We start from the raw sequence: 21,210 nt of genomic DNA on the forward strand, positions 1-21,210 counted from the left end.
ATATTCCTCCCACGCAGGCACTCTGTGTTGCTGCCAAGATTTCTTCTTTTTTTTTTCCCATAATCAAATCAATAGGCTGCTTTCAGCAGGCTTCCCCACCGCGATCATCACGGCTGTGGCTGAGAATCTTCTCAAAAAGATAAAAAAAGAATATCTTGGCAGCAACACAGAGCGCCTGCGTGGGAGGAATATCACAGTCGTGCCATATATGCACAAAGTTGCGCATCACTTGAAAAAAGTGGCAGACAGGAATGGCGTCCAAGTGGTTTTTTTCTGCGCCAAAAAGCTCGCCGGCTTATGCCCAAGGATTGGCGGGAACGGACAACGGCGAAGCGGCTGCGGTAAAATCATGCCGAAACGTTCTTGAAATGTGCCACAGGAGTGGTGTACCAAATTCCTCTCACGTGCGGACGTTCTTACGTGGGCCAAACAGGGCGCTGCGTGAATGAGCGCGTTGGGGAACATGCTGCGTGGATTACGAGAAGGAGCGAACTTGGCCGCGCATTGCAGCTCATGCATGGGGTGTGAGCCGGACTTCAAAAAGGTAAAAATTCTAGGAAGGAGCAAGGAGAGAGTGGGTCGTGAGCTGTTAGAAGCTTTTTATATTAAGGAATTAGGCGACAACTGCGTGAGTGACACTTCTGTTGCTCTGTATAGCGCAGAAAGCAATTTTCTGCGCAGCTTTTGTTTTTGACGTGAGGTATCCTTGACATGTTTCCTCCTCTTTTCTTCTCCACTTCTTTCGTTTTATTTGGGACGTGTGATAAAAAGTGCATATATATGCAGCGACCAAATGAATAAAGCCAGTTGATAGTTTGCGCTCTTTCCGTTTACTCTGTCCTTCCTTCCTGTGTTCGTCCGATTGAACGCGCAATGATTCCCACCACGTATATGTTAAGCAAAACGGAAAGGCGAGCTAGTTGGTACTGATTCATAATGGTGTAATAGTAGCGCAAAAAAAGACGAAGACAAAAAAGTGAACACCACAAGCGCTTTGGCGCTTGTGGTGTTCACTTTCTTGTCCTCGTCCTTTTTTGCGCTACTATTACACCATTAGGTATATGTTAGGTATCCAATGAAATACTGACGACTCAAGTCGTGTGAATTGCCAATCTCGATGCCGACAAGAACACAACATTTTGTACAACTGAGTCCGAATCGATATATCAGAATAACGCACAGAGCCCGATCGCGCAGCCGAAAAAGCCGCAGCATCCGCAAGTTGGTTTTCCAAAATTACACCGTGTGCAGGAATATGAAATAGTAGATTAATAACTAAGACTTTTGAGATTATGCTAAGAAGCAACATCTTGATTGTTAAAATTCTCTCGTCATTGTCGTGTACACTGTCCAATTTTCAATACGATGATAAGCAGTACGTGCATAAATAAATGGACGCGTATCATGCTATGCTTGCTGCTACAGAAAGTGATTTATGGAATGCTACAAGTTCTCTTGTATAGGGACTAGCAGCATTTTGAATTCATATTTTCTAAGCCACTACACTTGAATCACCGGCAAGTGCAATATAAGCGGCCCCTGCTACTGCAGTGTAGAAGGCCGAACAGAGTAAACATGAAGCTCGATGTTTTAGAAATTGCTTGCACGGACGACACTGCCAACCTGTTGAACGGCGACTTGTATCCCTTACTGGGAGGATATAACGACGGATTGCAGGGATACAGAATGAGTTGGGGATGGAACGTTTGCGCATCCTAATGAGTGATGTTTCGCAAGGCGAATAAGTAGTGATCGACGAAAATTTTCGGTGTGCTTTAGTAGTAGTGGTAGCAGTAGTAGTAGTAGTAGTAGTAGTCGTAGTAATAATATATAATTGTTAGGGTCTTACGTCCCAATACCACGATATGAGGGACGTCGTAGTGGAGAGCCGCCGAGGTCGGGATTGAACTCGCGACCGGCGTGTGAGCAGTCGAGTACCATAACTACAAGACCACCACGGCGGGTCTGTTGTAGTAGTAGTAGTAATAGTGTGAATAGTGGTGGTGGTGGCGGCGGCCTCCTATAGTCACCTAAGCAACGGGGGGTGGGCACAAAGTCTGCCCCATACATTGACTTGGTATGGAGGGAGGGTGCCGCTGCGATGACCCCCCCTTCCCTGATGAAGAACCCTGCGCAGGCCTATGATTATAGGCACTGATTTGAACTGTGAAACGGCACACTCAAGGGAAATGCACAAACAAAACAAGCGCCAAGCTGTACGCAGATGCAAATCGTCGTTTATTTTGCGTGCCTTATTTTGATCTGATAGTTGTGTTGCTCTGCAACGACAACGGAAAGAAATTAAGAGCAGTCGTGTTTTAACAGCGCAGCTGTTTAGAAAATCGTTCCTTGTATCTCGTATCACGAAACCATCACCAACACAAACGGGTATGAAATCGAGAATTTGACGAAATCTCGTCTGGTCGGGATGTAATGGCATTCTAGAAAGAAAAAGACAGGACGCCGACCAAGGAGGTGTCAAACATATAATAAAATAACGTTTCGGCTTCCACACGTAAGCCTCGTTCACTAAGCTGGGAGGCCGAAGCTTCCAGCTTAAATCCGCTAAAGTAATCGCTTGAGGCATCTTGCATACGCAAGAGGTAGATTGCCGTCGTTACGGTTAAGCGTGTTCCCTGTTGTTTGGATAGTCAAAGATTCTAGATAGTGCCGTTTCATCCAGTTCTTTTCCCGGGCGATAACTGAAGCTTGGTCCCAGTCGAAATCGTGGTGCGTTTTTTCTGCGTGCTCTGCGAGGGCACTGGAAATGACTTTTTTCTTTTTCACATCATTCGTGTGCTCCTTTAGAGGTCGCTAGAAATTTCCGCTTTCACCCACGTAGACATAATTGCAATCAGCGCAAGGAATCTTATACACAACGCCAGGGAACAAACGGGTATGTGCCACGAAAATTTGGTGAATCCCACTGTTCACCACTGGTCCATTAAAAATGAAGAGGGCAACAGTTACCCAACAAATGGCTGCGAAGCAACTCACGCCTAACCATACGTAGCCATGGGTCGGCCGAAGATAAACTCGCAAGGAAGAAGCCACGATCCGAGAAGCGAGGCTTGCCGCTTTGTGCGAACGTCAACGGCAGCGCCGAGAAGAACCGGAGTATAAGGCCAGGTAATCGGAACAAAATAGACTGCGGTGGCAGCAAGATCCCGAATACAGGCAGCGCAAGCGTGCGGCAAATGCTGCTCGTGGGCGTTCGCGGCAAGATCGAGCCTACCGAGAAGCGGAGTGAGCCCGTGCGCCGGCATCACCATCTTCAGAGCATCGCAGTCCTTGTCAAAGACGAGCACCGCGGGGGGAGAACCGAGGACGATAAGGCAAAGATCAGGGGCGTAGCCTGAAATTTTTTTCGGAGGGGGGGTTTCAACCATACTTTATGTATGTTCGTGCGTGCGTTTGTATGTGTACGTGTATATATACGCAAGCAAAACTGAAAATTTTCGGGGGGGATTTGAACCCTCCCAACACCCCCCCCCCCCCCCCCTTGGCTACGCCCTTGGTGCCAAAGATGGAGACCAAACATACTACAACTTCGTTACAGACAAGTTCAAGCGAAGTTGAACCTCGCTATAACCAAGTTCTGCCTAGATACAGCAATAAATAAGCACGAGACCGATCAGGTTCGCTGTGTATCGAGCTTTGCACGGCTTAGTGCAAGCTTTCAGCCATCGTTTTTTCCTCGCACTGTTCTATTTTTGGAAACCGTAGGACCAGAAAAACAGCCACCTCAAACTTGGGGAGAAATGTGCAAAAACAGAACAGTGAAGTTCGCAAACGTGAACGCACCTTTCTTCTTTCGTCCTTGTGCATTGGTAACAACTTGATGAGGGCTAGTCGGTTCATTTTTAGAGCAGAGGATAAAACAGCGCGACGATCAAAGACAACAAAGGACCCAAGCGCTTGTCCTATCGTCTTCGTCGCTTCCCTGTTCTCGTCGTGGCGCTTCGTTCTCTACGCTTGCGCAGTTCAGCCTAAAAACCGTTTACCAAGAAGCAAAGCTTAAAATCCACTTTCGGGGGAACTCGCCCGTTTTCGGGTGGTTTTCATGCCAAACTCGGGTTGGCATGAATACCAAGCTGGTTGTGTCACGTATAAACGCTTCTCTCGTATGCACACACGGTTTCAAGCAGGGTGAGTAATTTTACTTTTTTTAGTGCTTATTTTCACATCCAGGTTGCAGAAGTTCTAGTCATAAATGTTCTGCGCGATCTCGATGCCATTTCTTTTCACCATTTTAAAAGCATGGCGCAATAATTTATTTTCAACCTTTCATTTTCTCGACTTTCTGGGCATTACCGTCGCCAAAATGGTGGCTTTCTGGGCCAGTCACTTGACAAAGATGCTCTACACCATCTCCACCGACCGCGCGAGACAATGACCTGCATTTAAATATAACGCTAGAGCAAGCGCATCGGTAGGTAAGCGCGCAAGCACGCTTGCATGAGCACGCGCACCCCTGCTCAACACAGGGCGAGAAGAGAACGCGCGCACGAGCACCTTGGAAAGCGCACGCGTAGGCGAGCAGAGAACTACAGAGAAAGCACGCGCGCGCATGCAGAGAGACAGAATGCACTTAGCCACGATGTACAGTACACAAACCGCCGGCGGAGCGCCGTGCGCGACCGCGTAACGAGATTTACATAGGGCGCACTTTTCAGAGACGCAGCAGCGCCCCCTGGCTTAGGTTTTCTCAGCAGTAGTAAAAATAGCAGCAGCAGCAACAGCAGCAGCAATAGTAGTAGTAGTAGTAGTAGTAATTTTAGTAGTAGTAGTAGTAGTAGTAGTAGCAGCAGCAATGTGTGTGTGTGGGGGGGGGGGTGCGTGTGTGCGCGCGCGTGCGTGCGGGATGGGAGACAAAAAGCCCTAGGATCACGGAGGGTGGCAAAGGAAATTGCAAGAGCAGATATGAGCATTGTATTTACACGACCGACAATTGCGGTATTGGTGATATGGCGAAGACAAGGCTTATCAATTAAAGTAATATATTCAAGGAACATGATGAGAAAACTTGTAAAGCACGGCTGCTAGTCGTCTACACCGAACTGAATTCAAAAAGATACGACGCACCTAAAAGACTTTATTTTGCTTGCAACGAAGCTACTCGCACAGCCGTGCTCACTTTCAACAAGTTTTCCGGCATAAGCATTTGATGAAGAAGCGTCCAGTACGTCTCACTTTTCTTCGGTTATGTCCTCCGGAACAAGCTCCCACACTATCCAAAGCCTGTCGTCAGTAATGTATCCTTCACGTTCCAGATCAACCAACTTAAATGATCCGTCTCGAAAATACGAGCCTTCGTTACTCGATTCTTCGGGTCTTCCATCGTAATCAAGATTACCTCCAGTTTTTGCGATAAAGGAACAGTGCTTGTCTTCCGATGGATGTTTGATGGTCAGCTTGACGCTATGAATGAAAGGCCACTGCAGGAATTCATCGATCACTCCTTTGTGAAGCTGAAGTCCAGCGTACAGTAAGACGTACTCTCCTTCTTTTCTGAAATAAACTCCCGGCGACATGTGATAGCCTGAGATGTATATCTTTTCACTCGCGCAATCACGAAAGCCTTCTGAGTGTGCGCTCTCAGTCATCGATTTTATATCCCTTACATAAAATTCGTATCGGTTAACATTGATAGTGTTCAAAGCCAGTTCTTTTTGTTTGCTCATTCTACTCGACTCAACATCCTCCGCTGCGCACTTTGCTTCACAAATGCCAGCTATACTTTCCTCCAAACTTCTACAGATTGTCCTCGCAGCGTCCTGCAGCTCTTTTCGAAAAGTCTGCTTCAGCTCATATTCGACTTCTCTCAGTGTTCTATTTGAATTGCTCACGGTCTGCGCTAGCTGGTGCATCTTTTCACCGTGACCAACCAAACTTTCCTGGATTGCTTCAGAGGATAATAAGCCAGCTGCTGCCTGCAACTCTTCGCTCTCGGACGTTTTGCTTCCCCTTGATATCTGCAGCAGTGTTTCTTTCGTCGAGTTCATGCAATGTGAAATCTCGTTGAGACGGTCACTTTGAGAAGTATTATCACTGATCACTTGGTCTAGCCTGCCTTTGATTTCATCTCCTCGCACGTCTAGGCTTGCATTCAGAGCCATCATCATTGCTTTTTGGTCATCGTGGTCCGACTTTTCTGGAGCACCGAACGTTGTAGACACCGCGTAGTCCCTGCATTTGCTCCGTAGATGCCCGCACACATCGCTACGTAGTACGACCATCGAACACTTGGGGCACGACGTGTAGTGGTGGTCGCAGTCCTCGCAAAAATGTTTGCTGATCTCTGCTGCGGACAGAACCACTTCGCAGCCACGCTTTTCATTCCAGCATTTCACCTGAAACGAAAAAGAGAAAAGAGTTCTCAGTGACCTACCACCTGAGCGGAACGTGCGCACATTGCAATCCCTGCATTGAATATATGATAATTGTGGGGGTTTTACGTCCCAAAACCACGATATGATATTGAGGGACGGCGTAGTGGAGGGCTGCGGAAGGTTAGACCACCTGTGGTTCCTTAACGTGCACCTAAATGTAAGTACACGGGCCTCTAGCGTTTTCCCTCCATCGAAATGCGGCTGCCGAGGTCGGGATTCGATCCCGCGACCACCGGGTCAGCAGTCGAGCACCGTAACCACTAGACCACAACGGCGGGCCCTTGCATTCACTTATGGGTCATGCGACGCCTTCTAACTCCATTCTGTATGTCATGTTTTGGCAAGGTTGACTGCATGAAATGAATGTCTTCGACATGTGCCAAGTGCGTAGCGGGGCTTTCCCCCAGGGAGTCCGTCTCTCTCAGAGAAAGGGATTATTTAAAGCGGCCGCAAAAAACAACTCGCCGGCGGTATCAGAAGCAACAACTTTCGCATTGCGCGTTCGATACTCTGCCGACTAAGCTCCGGCTGGGACACTATACCAGCAAGTGAGTCGTTTCTTCAGTGACCCGAAGGTCGCGGGTTCGATCCCGGCCGCGGCGGTCGCATTTCGATGGAGGCGAAATGTAGAGGCCCGTGTAATTAGATTTAAGTGCACGTTAAAGAACACCAGATGGTCGAAATTTCTGGAGCCCTCCATTACGGCGTCTCTCATAAACATGTCGTGGTTTTGGGACGTAAAACCCCAGATATTATTATTATTATTATTATTATTATTATTATTATTATTATTATTATTATTATTATTATTATTATTATTATTATTATTATTATTATTATTATTATTATTATGAGTCATTTAGAAGTACTTGTTGCTGGGCTAGTTCGTTCATCGTAATGAGGGAAAAAACTAGACGCCTAGTCCACCGAAAGAAAGACAAAAAAGCACAGGGAAAGAGCGTCGCTCTTTCCCTGTGCTTCTTCGTCCTTCTTCCGGTGGACTAGGCGTGTTTCTTCAGTCCACCTTAATCCATCTACCTTGCTGTAGTAATTACTACAGTTCAACTAAAGACCGAAAATAATGCCCCTCCCCCCAAGCTTTCCTTGATTCATCAGGTTATGCCAAATGACATGAAATTCATGCTATGTAATGAATGGATGTATTCTTATACATAACTAGTTATGAAAGCGCCAATGAAACGAATACGATCGCACCCCGACGTCGGTGGCTTGACAGATTGTCTCAACGTGCATTTGGATCGCTAAAAATCGTTAGCAGAAAAAAAACTCTTGCAGATGACACATCTTAGCCGCAGACGTGTTCTCTTTCAGGCCTGTTTTTTTTATCACCCTTCTTTTTAGACTGTGGAGATAACCCCGAAAGGGCACCTGTCATCCCGAAGTGCTCTGAGCGCATTCGTGTAGCTAGCGTGTATAAATCCGGCCGCTTCTTGACATTAGGATCATTTCTTGTCAAGTTCTCCAAGTGTTTTGAATACCATATAAGATTTTCCTTTAAAGGGACACTAAAGAGAAACAATGAATCGGTTTAGATCGATATATTGTGCTCTGATAACTCTAATGTCGTTAATTTCGCCATCATACGTTTATTAACAACGGGAAAATCAAGTTCAAATTTTCATTTTTTAATTTCGCGCCGAAGTCTCCCCGCGTGACGTCAGGGATTTCAAAGTGTATTTATCGTATTTTGGCGCCATTGGCTCAACAAAATTACCCCAAACCCGGTATGCTAAGTCTATGGCCCCCTCAGAAGACAATGTACTTCATTTTTACCGATTAGGAACTACGTAGTCCCTAGTAGGCGCCGTCAAAACATGTGACGTCACGGCGAATGGTGCGGAAACTTCAAGGTGGCGTCGCCACCCACATTTTGTTTTTGCGCGTTTGCTCGCTTACTAAGCGTCTTCTCGCAGCAAGCGTGTTATTTTATTTGGTATGGTGAAAGAGTACTTTACTAATATGAGAACAATCGTTTTGCTCTTTAGTGTCCCTTTAAGAAACCCTGGCGATATAATGACCTCCACGGGGCCTTTTTACTAAGTATTCTGGCTGAAAGAATCAAGTTCTCGTCACGTGGCGCACTTTCCAAGTTCGCCGATCTGTGTGAAACATGCCACGATGAAAAAAAAAACATTAAAAATATTTGTTTGCAGAGAGGGGTAAAACAAAAGTTCACTGAGGGTTCGTCATTGCCAGATGGAAATGTTCTTAAATCCTGCAAAAAGAAAAAAAAACTTCTCTTTACGAAGAAAAAGACCCCATGTTTCGTTACTTGCCTTGGCGCACTGCAAGGTTATAGACTTGTTCTCTGCCGCGAAAATGCTTCAAGGCCAATACCCCGCACGAACATAAAAAAAAATGTGGCCATCTTGCGCTAAGTATTACCAACTTTTGCGGACTCGAACACGCTCTTCCGGAAAGCAAGTAGGAATGTAGGTCACGGCTCGGCTTTTGTCCGACATACCGATTGCTTATCGATCAGTATTGACTGGCCATCGATTTTGTATTGATAGATTGGAAGAGCTCCATCACACTGGGCTATCATTATCCCATTATGTGTAGGCTTATTTATTTATTTAAAAGTTCCTTACAGGCCCTAGAGGCATTGAGTAAATGGGTGGAGGTAAGGAGGGGGGGGGTCAAGAAAATGTGTAAAACGTGTACAGTAATTTGAAAACAAATAATTGTTGGGGTTTAACGTAATTTGAAAACTAATGGAACGGGTACAAATATATAAAGAAATGAGAAAAAGAAAAAAAGAACAAGTTGCAGTAACATATGCTACAGCGTAGTGAACATTACGTTAGATGATGTGCAACGAAACGAGGCAAGAAAAAATACACTTTGAACCACGACACTTCATTGCCCAATAAAATGACGCATTAAAATACGAACAGTAATACGGCAGTAACAGAACTAACGCGATGTAACTTGGCAATTACAAAGAATTATTTAACGTAAAATTGCGCACAAATAACATCAAAGACAATGAAAAAAAAACAATGTAATAGGTATGGTATCAATTATTATTTTAACAAATGTGTTCTTAGTAGGTGCCTGAAGTTTTCTTGGTTAGGCTCGGAAGCTATGGCGTTGAGAAGGTCGTTCCAGAGACGAATGGCTCTTGGAAGAGCAGAATAGTTGAATGAGTCAGTCCCCGTAAACGCGCACGAAATTAAACTGATTGTATAAACGTTGGAACCTATATTGAGGAGTTTCAAGCAGCAGAAATGACCATAAGCGTGCGCAGGGTTCCCCTTCAGGGGGGGCGAAGGTTCGTCGAAGCGCCCCCTCCCTATTATGTCAATGTATGCGGCTGCCTCTTCTCGACCCCCCTACAATGTATCGGGCTGACTTTGCGCCCCCCCCCCTTCTCGCCCCCTTGCCCCCCCCCCCCCCCCCCGCGCACGCCTATGAAAATGACGCTGTCCCAACGATCCCGACGATCATGCAAAGGATGAAGTGATAAGTTGAGTTTAATTTGGGTAATGCATTTTTTTATACTCGTAACAACGTGAAATGAAACGTGCAGCCATATTTTGTACAGATACTAGCTTTTCTATTACATATATTTCTGATTGTATATTTCTGAGGACTTACCAAGGCTTCAGTCGATACCGATAGATTATCGATCAGTATCGATTGACTATCGATCGTTCGGCCACGATCGGAATTGAGTCTCAGTCATTCGATCACAAACCAATGTTAAGCTCAATTGGACATAATTAGCTTACTTGTCTTGTACTCTAGTATCTCGGTTGCGCTTGGCTCAATCATACACAACTCAATTAGTCACAATTAGCGGTGTCTTAAAGTGTAATTAGGACTAATTAGGCGTCAGCTTAATTGGAAACGACATTGAACCCTATATTATTAATTAGTATCACCTCGAACTTGGCTTCACTAACCTAATTAGGATGCGACCTGGATTAATCTGGCTTATTAATCTTTCGCTTAATTAGCATTAATTATACTCCGTTTAATTAGAGGATACTATGCTTAATTCGTTTTGGTTATAGTTACTCTGGCTCAGCTGGGTTCATCTCTTAACATGGCAAATGCAAGCCGGGCTAGGCTTAATTAGCGCCTTTTAATTAAACTAAATTCAGACCTTCTTAATTAGGAGAAGTTAAGATTATCTAGGCTTAATTAGGCGTGGCTATATTTACCTGGGCTTAGCTAGGCTCATCTAAGTTTTAACTAGGCTCAACGTGGCAAAGGCGTGCTGGGCCGAGTTTCTGTTCACGCCACGCGGCATAACGAAAAGCTTAAACAGCTCGGCTGTTAAAAAAAACGCCACAAAAATGCTTAGATTCCGGTTTTTTTCTACATTCAGTCGGTATATTATACCCAGTGTTCCTAGGAAAGATATACCCTAACGTACAGTCAACCACAAAAGTTTACGGACCACGCGAGCGCGTGGCCACGAGGCTCTTCGCGACAATTTAGCTATGTAAGCGGCGATCGACAGCAGCGCTACGCCCAAGACTCATCCATCCCTTAATCGATCGCCTGGCTATTTTGTCACTGGGCACGAATATTTTCCACCTTTCACTTTTTAACGAGACGCGCTCTTCCGCAACCATGGCTACGTGCTTGTGTCTCGAAGCAGTGTATCAGCACAACTTATCAGTCGCAATCTTTCTCAGACAGTGACATCTACCCAACGGCGCACCGTTGGAAGCACGCCGTGGTAGCTTTGATTCTGCTGTCAAAGTAGAAGTGTGTCGCTCATACCGCAGATCAGCGCTTTGCGTGAAAAAAAAAAAAAACTAACAATGTGCTGTGCGGCAGTAGAAAATTTATGTGGCAGATAATAACAAAAAGACCCGCTTCCGGCCTAGCGCTGCGGTCGAGGGTAAATGGCACACCGCTAGGTGGCGCGGTCAGGCAGTTTGGCATAGGGTGCCTTGATGCCCGCGCGCTCCGCTGAGGGTGAGGACAGGCGCGTCGTCTGCTACGACGGCCGCCATTGCGAATCCCGCCGCAGCTCGGCAGCATGCGAAACGCGCTACACAAAGCGCTTGCGGTGCGCGGATACGTCCGGAAATAAGTGCACGCTAATGAGCGTTCTCTTTTTCTTTTCTTTTTTGAAGCTTGGGCAGCTTTTATTGCTGTTGTTGCCTAAATGTTGTCAAGGAAGCATGTAATTCATGTAACCTGACGGCCTGTGCATGTGTTAGACGCTAGAGGTAGACGTAGACTCTGTTATGTTGAAAACGAATCCTCTTCCTTACGCCGGAAACGACAAAGTCTAAAGCCTTACTTAATTTTCTCGTAAGCTCTGCATTCCAAATACACAAATAATCGTTTAAAGTATTTGTATACATGTCAGCAGCAGCAATATATGTATCTGAACACACACAATTTAGTGTTGCGAAGCTACCTAAGCGCGATGAAGGTGGCTCATTTTGCAAAGTTTGCAAACAATTTACTCGTTTAATATAAATGGCTTGATACATATTGAACGCAGAATAAAGGGCCGAAGGGCAGTATGGTGCGAATATCCTGCTAAAATGAAACGAAAGCTTCTTTATCATTATTATTGCTGACATTTCTTGCTCACAATCTGTAGCCGCTACTGTATCGGCACTCGAGTTGCACCTTGAGTCCTTATCAAAACGATGAATACGTTGTTGAGTAGTATGCCGTAAAACTTTGCATGCGCGCAGTATCAGTGCGTTTTTTCTTCTTCTTTTTGTATCTGCAGTTTCTCTTTCTGTATCTGCAGGTTTTCTCGCATGCCCGAATTATTGAGTGTTTCCAATGCTGTTTTACACTTTGTGCGGCAGATGCACGGCGTCGTTTATTTGTCTCTTTTATTAATAATAAAATCTGGGGTTTTACTTGCCAGAACCATGATATGATTATGAGGCACGCCGTAGTGGGGGGCTGCATGAATTTTGACCAACTGGTGCTCATTAACCTGCACTGACGTCACACAGTACACGGGCCTCTAGCACTTCGCCTCACCGCCGCGGCCGGGATCGAACCCGTGACTTTCGGGTCAGCAGCCAAGCTCCGTCGCCACTATACCACCGTGGCGGACGTATTTTTTAAGGTGAAAGCCTTAACTGCCTCATCAAACGCGAAATTTGACCGTCAGCGTCCCGCGTCTACGGCGTCAGCGTACCACGACGTTGGGGACAAGCGATGCAAAAAATCATCGTCACGTGATGACGTCTCCATATGACGTCATCATGGCTTCACATATTTTGAAGTGACGTCATATGATGCCGTTATCACATGACATCGTAGCTTGGTGAAAAGTGGGCAAATCACGGAGGCAATGCAAAACCGCGCTTTGTGCGCAAAAAACTGAGAAGAATAAGATGGCTTTCGCTTTCGAGCCGTCTTAAGCGAACGCATTTGGGAGCCTGTGAGTTTTTATTTCATTAACTGGTTTTCCATGACGTACTCATTGTACAACTTGACTATGTTTCTTGTGTTTGTTTACTGACATATAGCGTGTCTGCTGTACGCAATGCTTCCCCGTCTTCTTGTTGTTTTCATGCGTCTTCTTTGTATAGACGCTTCGCGAGAACTGTTTGTATGCGCATTCCTGTATGAGCCCTCAAGGCTTACATTATTAATAAATAAATTATGCTTGCTCAAAGAAATAAAATACTGAATGTGTATGTGTGGGTGTGCGCGCGCGCGTTGGTATCCAGTGTACACGCCATTTATTTGTGCGCATTAATGCTGCGCTGACAGAAGCAATTACACAAATAAAACGCAAATTACACAATAAAACACAACTGCCACTAGTCGACTCACAGTGATAATAATAATATCTGGGGTTTAACGTCCCAAAACCACGATGGTTATGAGAGACGCCGTAGTGGAGGGCTCCGGAAATTTCGACCACCTGGGGTTCTTTAACGTGCACCTAAATCTAAGTACACGGACCTCAAACATTTTCGCCTCCATCGAAAATGCAGCCGCCGCGGCCGGGATTCGATCCCGCGACCTTCGGGTCAGCAGTCGAGTGCCATAACCACTAGACCACCGTGGCGGGTGACTCACAGTGATCGTAAATGGTTAAAAAAAAAAAACAGGAACTGCGTAATTATTTCAGACAGGACGAAAATGTAACCTTGAAACACAGAAACAGTGAAGGATAAAATACATTTAACTGCCCACATACATATATACATGGGCATCAGACCAGCACAGAAGGCGTACTTGAAACGCGGAAAGGAATATAAAAAACAAGAACCCGCCGTGGTTGTAGTTACGGTGCTTCTCTGGTGACCCGTAGGTTGCGGGATGGAATCCCTGCCGCAGCGGCCCCATTTCGATGGAGGTGAAATGACAGAGGCCCGCGTACTTAGATTTAGGTGTACGTTAAAGAACAACAGATGGTCAAAATTTCGGGAGCCTTCCACTATATACGGCGCCTCTCATAATCATATCGGGGTTCTTGGGACGTAAATTCTCAGAAATAATTATTGTTAGGAAAAAAGAAGGATCTGATCTGCAGACAAACACGCATATTATATTCCATGATATATTTCAAATCACAAAAATAGCGAAAGCAAAAATCAAAGGCAGATACAGGACCAACCAAGTGCAGTAAAGAATGTTTGCGAAGCAAAATGCAGGATTCATGCACACGTGAACCAAAGCTTTTTGAGCACGTAGCTGATATCAGTGTGTCCATTTATTACGCAAGGTTAACACCGGTAGAATTTATCCTTGCATGTGCATTCGAAATACCGGCCGTAAGCTTACGCTGCAAGTGCATAATGTGTTCTTCGGATGCCGCTTGTCACGTTTGATTTTTACTGTCCAAAGGAACCTCGTATCTTCTAAAACGATACAGCTCCCAGCGTTCCTGGAATGATTGGTGCACTGCGGCACGCAACAGCCGGCCATGGGGGCGGTAGCGAGCGCATAAAACTGGAGGGAAACGAGCACCGACCTAAAAACAGCACGCGCGCCACGCACAAGTGACCGGGCGGGGGGTTCAAAATGGCGGCCACGCTGCCGCCAAGGCCGGGGAGGCGGCACCTGCCCTTTCAAAAGCTGACACCACTCTAAGCGGGGGCGCGCGCATCGAGGCACTCTAGTTTGGCAGTTTGGCATTAAAAATAGAAGCGTGGGTAGAACCATAGAGTTTCCTAAAATGACCTAGAGGGAACTCTGGCGCTGCGATCGTTCAGCCACCATGGGAATGATGGGTAGTACACGGATTTGCCTAGTCTTCGTGCTTGTGGGCTTCGAACGCACTTGTGGCTTTGTTTATTGCCTTGTTTTGGTTTTCTTTCGGATAAAAGAATGGATCGTTGGGAACTTCGTGACCAGATTTGAATCGGTGAGCCTAAAGAAGTTAAAGTGGTGAAGTGAAACTGCTGATTTTTGCTGAACTTCGTTTTGCGACAAAGCGGATGCAGGCGACGCGGAGCCAAACGGAGCCGAAAGAACGAAGTTTAGACAAATCCGTGTACTACCCATGATTCCCATGCTGGCTGCAGCGCAATGCATTGCAGCTCCCATAGACACTAGCGCCAGAGTTCCCTCTAGTAAATATTGTAGGAAACTCTATGGGTAGAACAAAATGATATTTTGGGAAAACTTCAGAATGGATTTCGAATCGACAGGCGGTTAGACGATAATCTGTTTGTTCTTACCCAGTGTATAGAAATATCTAAAATAGAAAACAGGCCCTTATACGTAGCTTATCTAGATATCACCGGGGCGTATGACAACGTTAATCAGGAAATTTTGTGGGATATATTGAAGGAAGTGGGCATAGGTGACGACTGTGCACAGCTTTTGAGGGAAATATACCGAGAAAATACAGTTTGTATAGAATGGGAAGGAATAAGTAGCAAGGACAGCGTTGAAATTAGCAAGGGGCTGAGACAGGGATGCCCTTTGTCCCCGCTGTTATTCATGCTGTACATGGCGAGGATGGAAAAAGCGCTAGAAGGTAGCAACATTGGATTTAATTTGTCACACAAACAGGTCGGAGCGATGGTTGAGCAGAAACTTCCAGGTCTATTTTATGCTGATGATATTGTCTTATTTGCGGACAGTCAAGATGATATACAGCGACTGGCAGATATATGCGGAAGGGAGTGTGAGGCTCTAGGACTAGGATTTAGTGCAACAAAATGTGGATTGATGGTATTCAATGATCACGGAGACCATACGGTCTTAATACAGGGCCAAAAAATACCGAGGGTAAGCGAGTACAAGTACCTCGGAGTATGGGTAAATGAGGGGGATAGATATATGGAGGTACAAGAGAAAGCATCGGTAGCAAAGGGAAAGAGGAATGCTGCAATTATGAAGCACAGAGCTTTATGGGGATACAATAGGTACGAGGTACTTCGAGGGCTGTGGAAGGGTGTGATGGTTCCGGGGCTTACATTTGGGAACTCAGTGGTGTGCATGAAGTCAGAGGTGCAATCAGGAATGGATGTAAATCAAAGGACGGTGGGCCGCCTCGCGTTGGGCGCTCACGGGAAGACGACAAATGAGGCGGTAAAGGGTGATATGGGATGGACAGGCTTTGAAGTGAGGGAAGCGCAGAGCAAAATGAGATTCGAAGAGAGGCTGAGGAAATGAAGGAGAGTAGATGGGCAGAGAAGGTTTTCAGGTATCTGTATAGAAAAAGCGTTGACACGCAGTGGAGAAAAAGAACTAGGAGGCTCACCAGTAAATATACGGCTGGCAGTGCGGGCGATATGGCAACAAGGAGCATTAAGCGGAAGGTCAGAGAGGCGGAGAGGACTTATTGGATGACAGCGATGGAAAAGAAGCCGGCTCTGAGTAACTACCGAAAAGGAAAAAACGAAATAAGGAGGGAAAGGTTTTATGATAATTCAAAGGGAAGCGCTTTACTGTTTGAAGCAAGGTCGGGCTGCCTTAGAACGCGTAGTTATAAAGCGAGATTCAGTAACGAAGAAGAACATTGTACATGCTGCGGGGGAACTAAGGAAACGATGGAACATGTACTGATTGAATGTGGCGATATTCACCCAGGAATACGTGTGGGCACGAGTCTACATGAAGCCTTGGGTTTTAGGGACAACAATGGAAAGTTGAACACGTCCGCGATAGAAATAAGTAAGAGACGGTTAGAGTATTGGTGGCAGAAAAGTAGAGATAAAGTACAAAAATAAATAATGGGGGAAAATAAGGTCATTCTGCCTTAAGAGGCAGAGAGATGGACCGTGAATTTATATTTTTTGGTATAATAACATAGATTTAATCAATGTAGATAAGGCATTAGGACAACATGAAACAAGGAAGCTTTTTTTCTTCTTTCTCTTTTTTTACGCCTTCGAGCCTGGTGGCAGACATGTCACCGCCCCGTTATAAAGGGGACGCTCATAGCATCCATCCATCCATCCATAGAGTGCCTCGATAGCGCGCGGGCATCAAGGCACCCTAGTTTGGCATGCGCTCGCGCGGTCCGTAAACTTTTGTGGTTGACTGTGCAATAATTATGCCTCTGCATTGGCATGACAATAACTCATTTTGACTTCATATTAGATGAGATAAGAATGTGTGGAAGTTGGCAGCTGAAATGCGTAATAACTCTACGGTTTCACGTGCCAAAACTACGATATGATTATGACACGCCGAGGTAGGGGACTGAATTAATTTCGACCACCAGCGTGAGAGCAGCCCGCTGCGTGTTGGGACATGCTATGCAGGACCTCAATAAATGTTTCCATACCATACCAGAGGATATTTAGCGTGCACGTAAATCTAAGCACACGGGTGCCCCTGCACTTCACCTCCATTATAATGCGGCCACTGTGGCCGAGAGTCGAAGCTGCGCACTCAGCATCGCGACACCTTAGTTGCTAGGCCATCACGGCGGGTGCAGCTGCAACGCGCTTGGCACGCTTCAACACGAGGCACGACCGTTGGCGCGGGCCTCTTTGGGATGTGACGAGCGCATGAGCCAAGGCTCGGCTGTGTTAATTGGCCAGCCTCACGAAGCATTAAAAATATTTAAAAATTTGGTTCCCGCCGCTGCTGGATGCCTGGCGGTATCGTCACCTTTCCGTGCCTTAGAATGCATAGCAAACCTATGGAAATTTTAAGGGCTCGTTTTTCTTTGTTATACACTGTTAGTGCATCGCCCGGTCCCATGCCCGGGCGATGCAGGCCAGGTAGACGGTCACGTGAAGCCACCACAGGCTGCCCGTATGCAAATGCGGGAGCATTTGCATATCGGGCGAGCAAGCCGAGCAAGAAAATTGCAAGGAGGCAATCAGCGCCATCGGTCGCATAAACCATGAAATAACGAAAGCGAGCACGGTAGTGTTCCTGTCGGAGCACTGACAGGGACAATAGAACGCCGCCGCCCCAAACTCAATGTGGTGCATTAGAGCGCCACAGTGCAAGGGAGAGGAAAAAAGCAGCAGATTTATTTATTTATTTTATTTATTTATTTATTTATTTATTTATTTATTTATTTATTTTATATATATTTGCTCAATTTATGACACACACCTGAAACAAGTGATCCCCACGCTCTTCCAGTGTGCTTGACGGTATTTGGGGCAAACGAGCTCACAGTGGGACGAAGCATCGGTACTCCTTACATGTGTGATATTATTCGCGAAACCACTATTTTTACAGTAATCGTGACATGAACGACTAGGTAGCGCTTTCGAACAGTCTCGACGGTCGGATGTGACAGACTTTGTAAAACTATGTAAATGCTTTGCAGAAAATGTGCTTCATTAGAGTGCATAGAAGGAAATGCTAGATTTAATTACACTGTGCACAAACAAACAACGAAACGGAATTAATATTAAAATTACTCTGCAAGTGATTGAAATGAAAGAAGCAAAAAAAAACATTGCAAGGATTCTTGCAAGAAATCATGGTGGAATTTTCGAAACGATAGAGAAAAAAAATGTTCCGAACAACATTGACAAGCAGAACAAAAATGGTTGCCCGCCTCGGATTCCTACAGTCCCTACAGTCCATCCAGCGAGGGGGGTCTTGTATCACCTGCCATTAACGGTGGGGCGGGGGGGGGGTGGTTCTGAGCCTACCCAAGCACTCGTCACACGGACACCTTCGATCGCGATCAGGGCCGGTCAGGATTGGGCTCGATCCGGATCAGGTGCTACACAAGGTCACTTTTAATCGCGATCAGGCCCGATCGGGATCAAGACGATAGCAATCTGCGCATCGCGATCTATAGCTCTCAGATTTGATTGACGTCTGGCTTGACAGATTTGATTGACGTCTGGCTTGACAGATTTGACTGACATCTGGCTTCCAGATTTGACTGCGCTTTCATTGATGTCTGCGCCAATCTCGATCCGGATTGGAATCGGCCCGGATCGCTGTCAAAAGTGCTCGTGTGACGCTGGTATGACGCATTTTTATGGGGTCTTTCACCTTGCTCACACACGATTCAAGCGCTTTGGCGGCAAGGCATCCTACCTCCATTCCAGGGCACGCCCACTATTGCGCTATACCTTCATTAAAACTTCGCGAAGTTTTTCTGTGTAAGTTAGCACACGAGCAATTGCTCTCGCATTCTCTCACCTTCCGACTGAGCAGGTTCTCCGAAGGTAACTCTCTCCACTCGACGTCGTCTTCCAGAAACGGGTCACCTTCGATCGGACAGACGCGTCCACCGTTGAGCAGGCATCGCTCGTAGCAGCTTTTGCACAGCACGTGCCGGCACGAAAGGAAAGCGGTCACGCTGGGCAGCACGCCACACGCGCTGCACACTCTGTGCGCGGGAACGGGCTCGACGAAGCGCAGGGGCCGCCAGTCCAGTTCGGGACTGAAACCGCACAGCGTGTACAGCTGACCCTGAGAAGCCATGAACTGCGCAAAAAGTCGCGCCGACGGCGGTGCGTCGTTCGCGCCCCGCTTCCGCGACTCGAAATGCCATACGGCTCTCGCCAAGGCTATCTACGGCCGACATTTCCTGATTGTTCGCGCCGGCGCCGCCGCCGCCGCTCGCGGATCGTGACGCAGCCGCCGGGAAACTCGCCTGGCCGAGTGCACGATTTCAACGCGCGTCTTTTATCGACGCTCTGGGACGTTGGCACCGAGGTTAGCGAACGATAGCGAAACGCCTTTCTGAAAACAATTTGTGGCAACGTATACGTTCTGTTTCCTTTCCTTATAAATGGCAGATAAAATATTCATTCCCTACAAGAAAATATTGGCGTCATAACAAAAACAAGACACGTTGTTGTTTCCGATCTTTTTTTTTTTTCCTTTTGTTGTTACGCCCACTCCTTTGCGAGGTTTGTACTTATGTTTTTGACATCGGGGGTTGAGAGCTTTGTCAAGCTGCCAACTGAGCAGCTTTTTTTTTTCTCACTCCATTGTTCTGTACTTTCAGAAGACAGTTAACATACTTGGTTGTTTCTCTCTATTGGCTTCCTCGCCAGTGTTGCTGCCAGTACAAACAATGGAACTGCGAAGGCGCACGTGAAGCACCTGCACCGACACGGCGTTGTTCGCAACGCTTTGCTTTCTTCGCTCGGGATTTTACAGCAGAGCTGCAGGTATGGTCGAGGTTTGCCGTGCGTCGTATAGATAGAAAATTATCATCTCCATCAACCGGAACGCGCTCTCTTTCTCATCTTATTCAGTGCCTTCCTCTTTCGCTTCGCTACCAAAACACGTGCGCCGATTTGTTTGGCGTGGGATGCAATAACTATGATGGGTGAGAGGAAGAGCAGACAGGAAGAGAGAGAGAGAGAAAGAACTAGAGAAATGACTGGCGAGAAAAAGTTCTTGGAGAGGCGAGACTCGAACCTGCGTCCCCACAATCCGAAGGCGAGCGTCGTAACCACTCGGCCATCCAGGCACGCTAGCAGAGCATTGCATAACCTTATATAGTGTATAGTATAAGCATAGCAAGGAGGTGGAAAAGGGAAGTCAGGGTTAAGGCAGATGTGAGGGTGAGAAAAGAACGAGTACAGGAATAGATAGAAAGAATGAAAAAGATATAAGACGAGAGAATAACTATGGAGAGAGAGAAAGAAAGAAAAAAGAGAAGAGATAAAGAAAGAAAGCGAAGAAACACAGAGAGACAAATAGACACAAAGAGACATACACAGAAAGACACAGACTCAAAAGAAGATTTTAAATAAAGAAAGAGGAGCAACCATAGCAATGTACAGTGTCACTGGGTCGTGACGTGGACGAAGGCAGCAGCCGGCTTGTTTAAGACCAATCTTTTTATTTGGGTGAACCTGTGCCCGGTGAACAAGTAGTCAAATCACAAGCGATACACACTGTACACTGATAGCGCCGAACAGAGCGGCGACCGTCGATAATCCGATTTGCAGTAAGGCGCGTCGACATTTATTCTTGCGTCACTGAACTTTCGAGCTTTATTGCTGGTGGCCGCGTTAGTTCCAGAATAAACTCAGCTGTTCGCGTTTGCGCGCTCAAGCCTATAAGAAGTATCCAAAATAATCTCGAAGGTTCCCAGACATTAGGGCGCGGCTTGCGCAAGGCAGCAGCTACAAGGTATATGTAAACTGGTAGCGTAACTTCCGTAGAAGCCCACGTGTCAAGCCGGTGGCTAGTTGTTGCAACAGTCGCCATCTATGTGAGGAGGGGACAAACAAAATTAAAAAAAAGAAAAATATGACGTCACAACCGGAAGCGGAAATGACGTCACGTTTTAACGCGATGGGCGCGAAATTATGAAATTTTTTGACAGGGCGCCGCTTCTTACTTTTTTTTATAGCTGCATGTTCTTTTTTTTATCACTTTGACGGCTCCATAATGGAAGCCTGCAAGATAACGGGAAGACGAAAAAGACAGATTTGATAAATAA

The 21,210-nt window shown here is 46.2% G+C and overlaps 1 protein-coding gene across 1 annotated transcript; it reads right to left on the minus strand.

The window, feature by feature from the left end:
- Positions 1 to 5,087: 5,087 nt before the first annotated feature.
- LOC119402419 (TNF receptor-associated factor 6) lies at positions 5,088 to 19,394 on the minus strand. Its single transcript, XM_037669564.2, has 2 exons — positions 18,945 to 19,394; positions 5,088 to 6,353 (listed from the first exon to the last, which is right to left on the minus strand). The coding sequence occupies exons 1-2, from the start codon at positions 19,227 to 19,229 to the stop codon at positions 5,190 to 5,192; spliced, it is 1,449 nt and encodes a 482-aa protein (XP_037525492.1). The 5' UTR covers positions 19,230 to 19,394; the 3' UTR covers positions 5,088 to 5,189.
- Between the last annotated feature and the right edge of the window lie 1,816 nt (positions 19,395 to 21,210).

This window comes from Rhipicephalus sanguineus, chromosome 8, assembly GCF_013339695.2.
Source record: "Rhipicephalus sanguineus isolate Rsan-2018 chromosome 8, BIME_Rsan_1.4, whole genome shotgun sequence".
Classification (NCBI taxonomy): domain Eukaryota; kingdom Metazoa; phylum Arthropoda; class Arachnida; order Ixodida; family Ixodidae; genus Rhipicephalus; species Rhipicephalus sanguineus.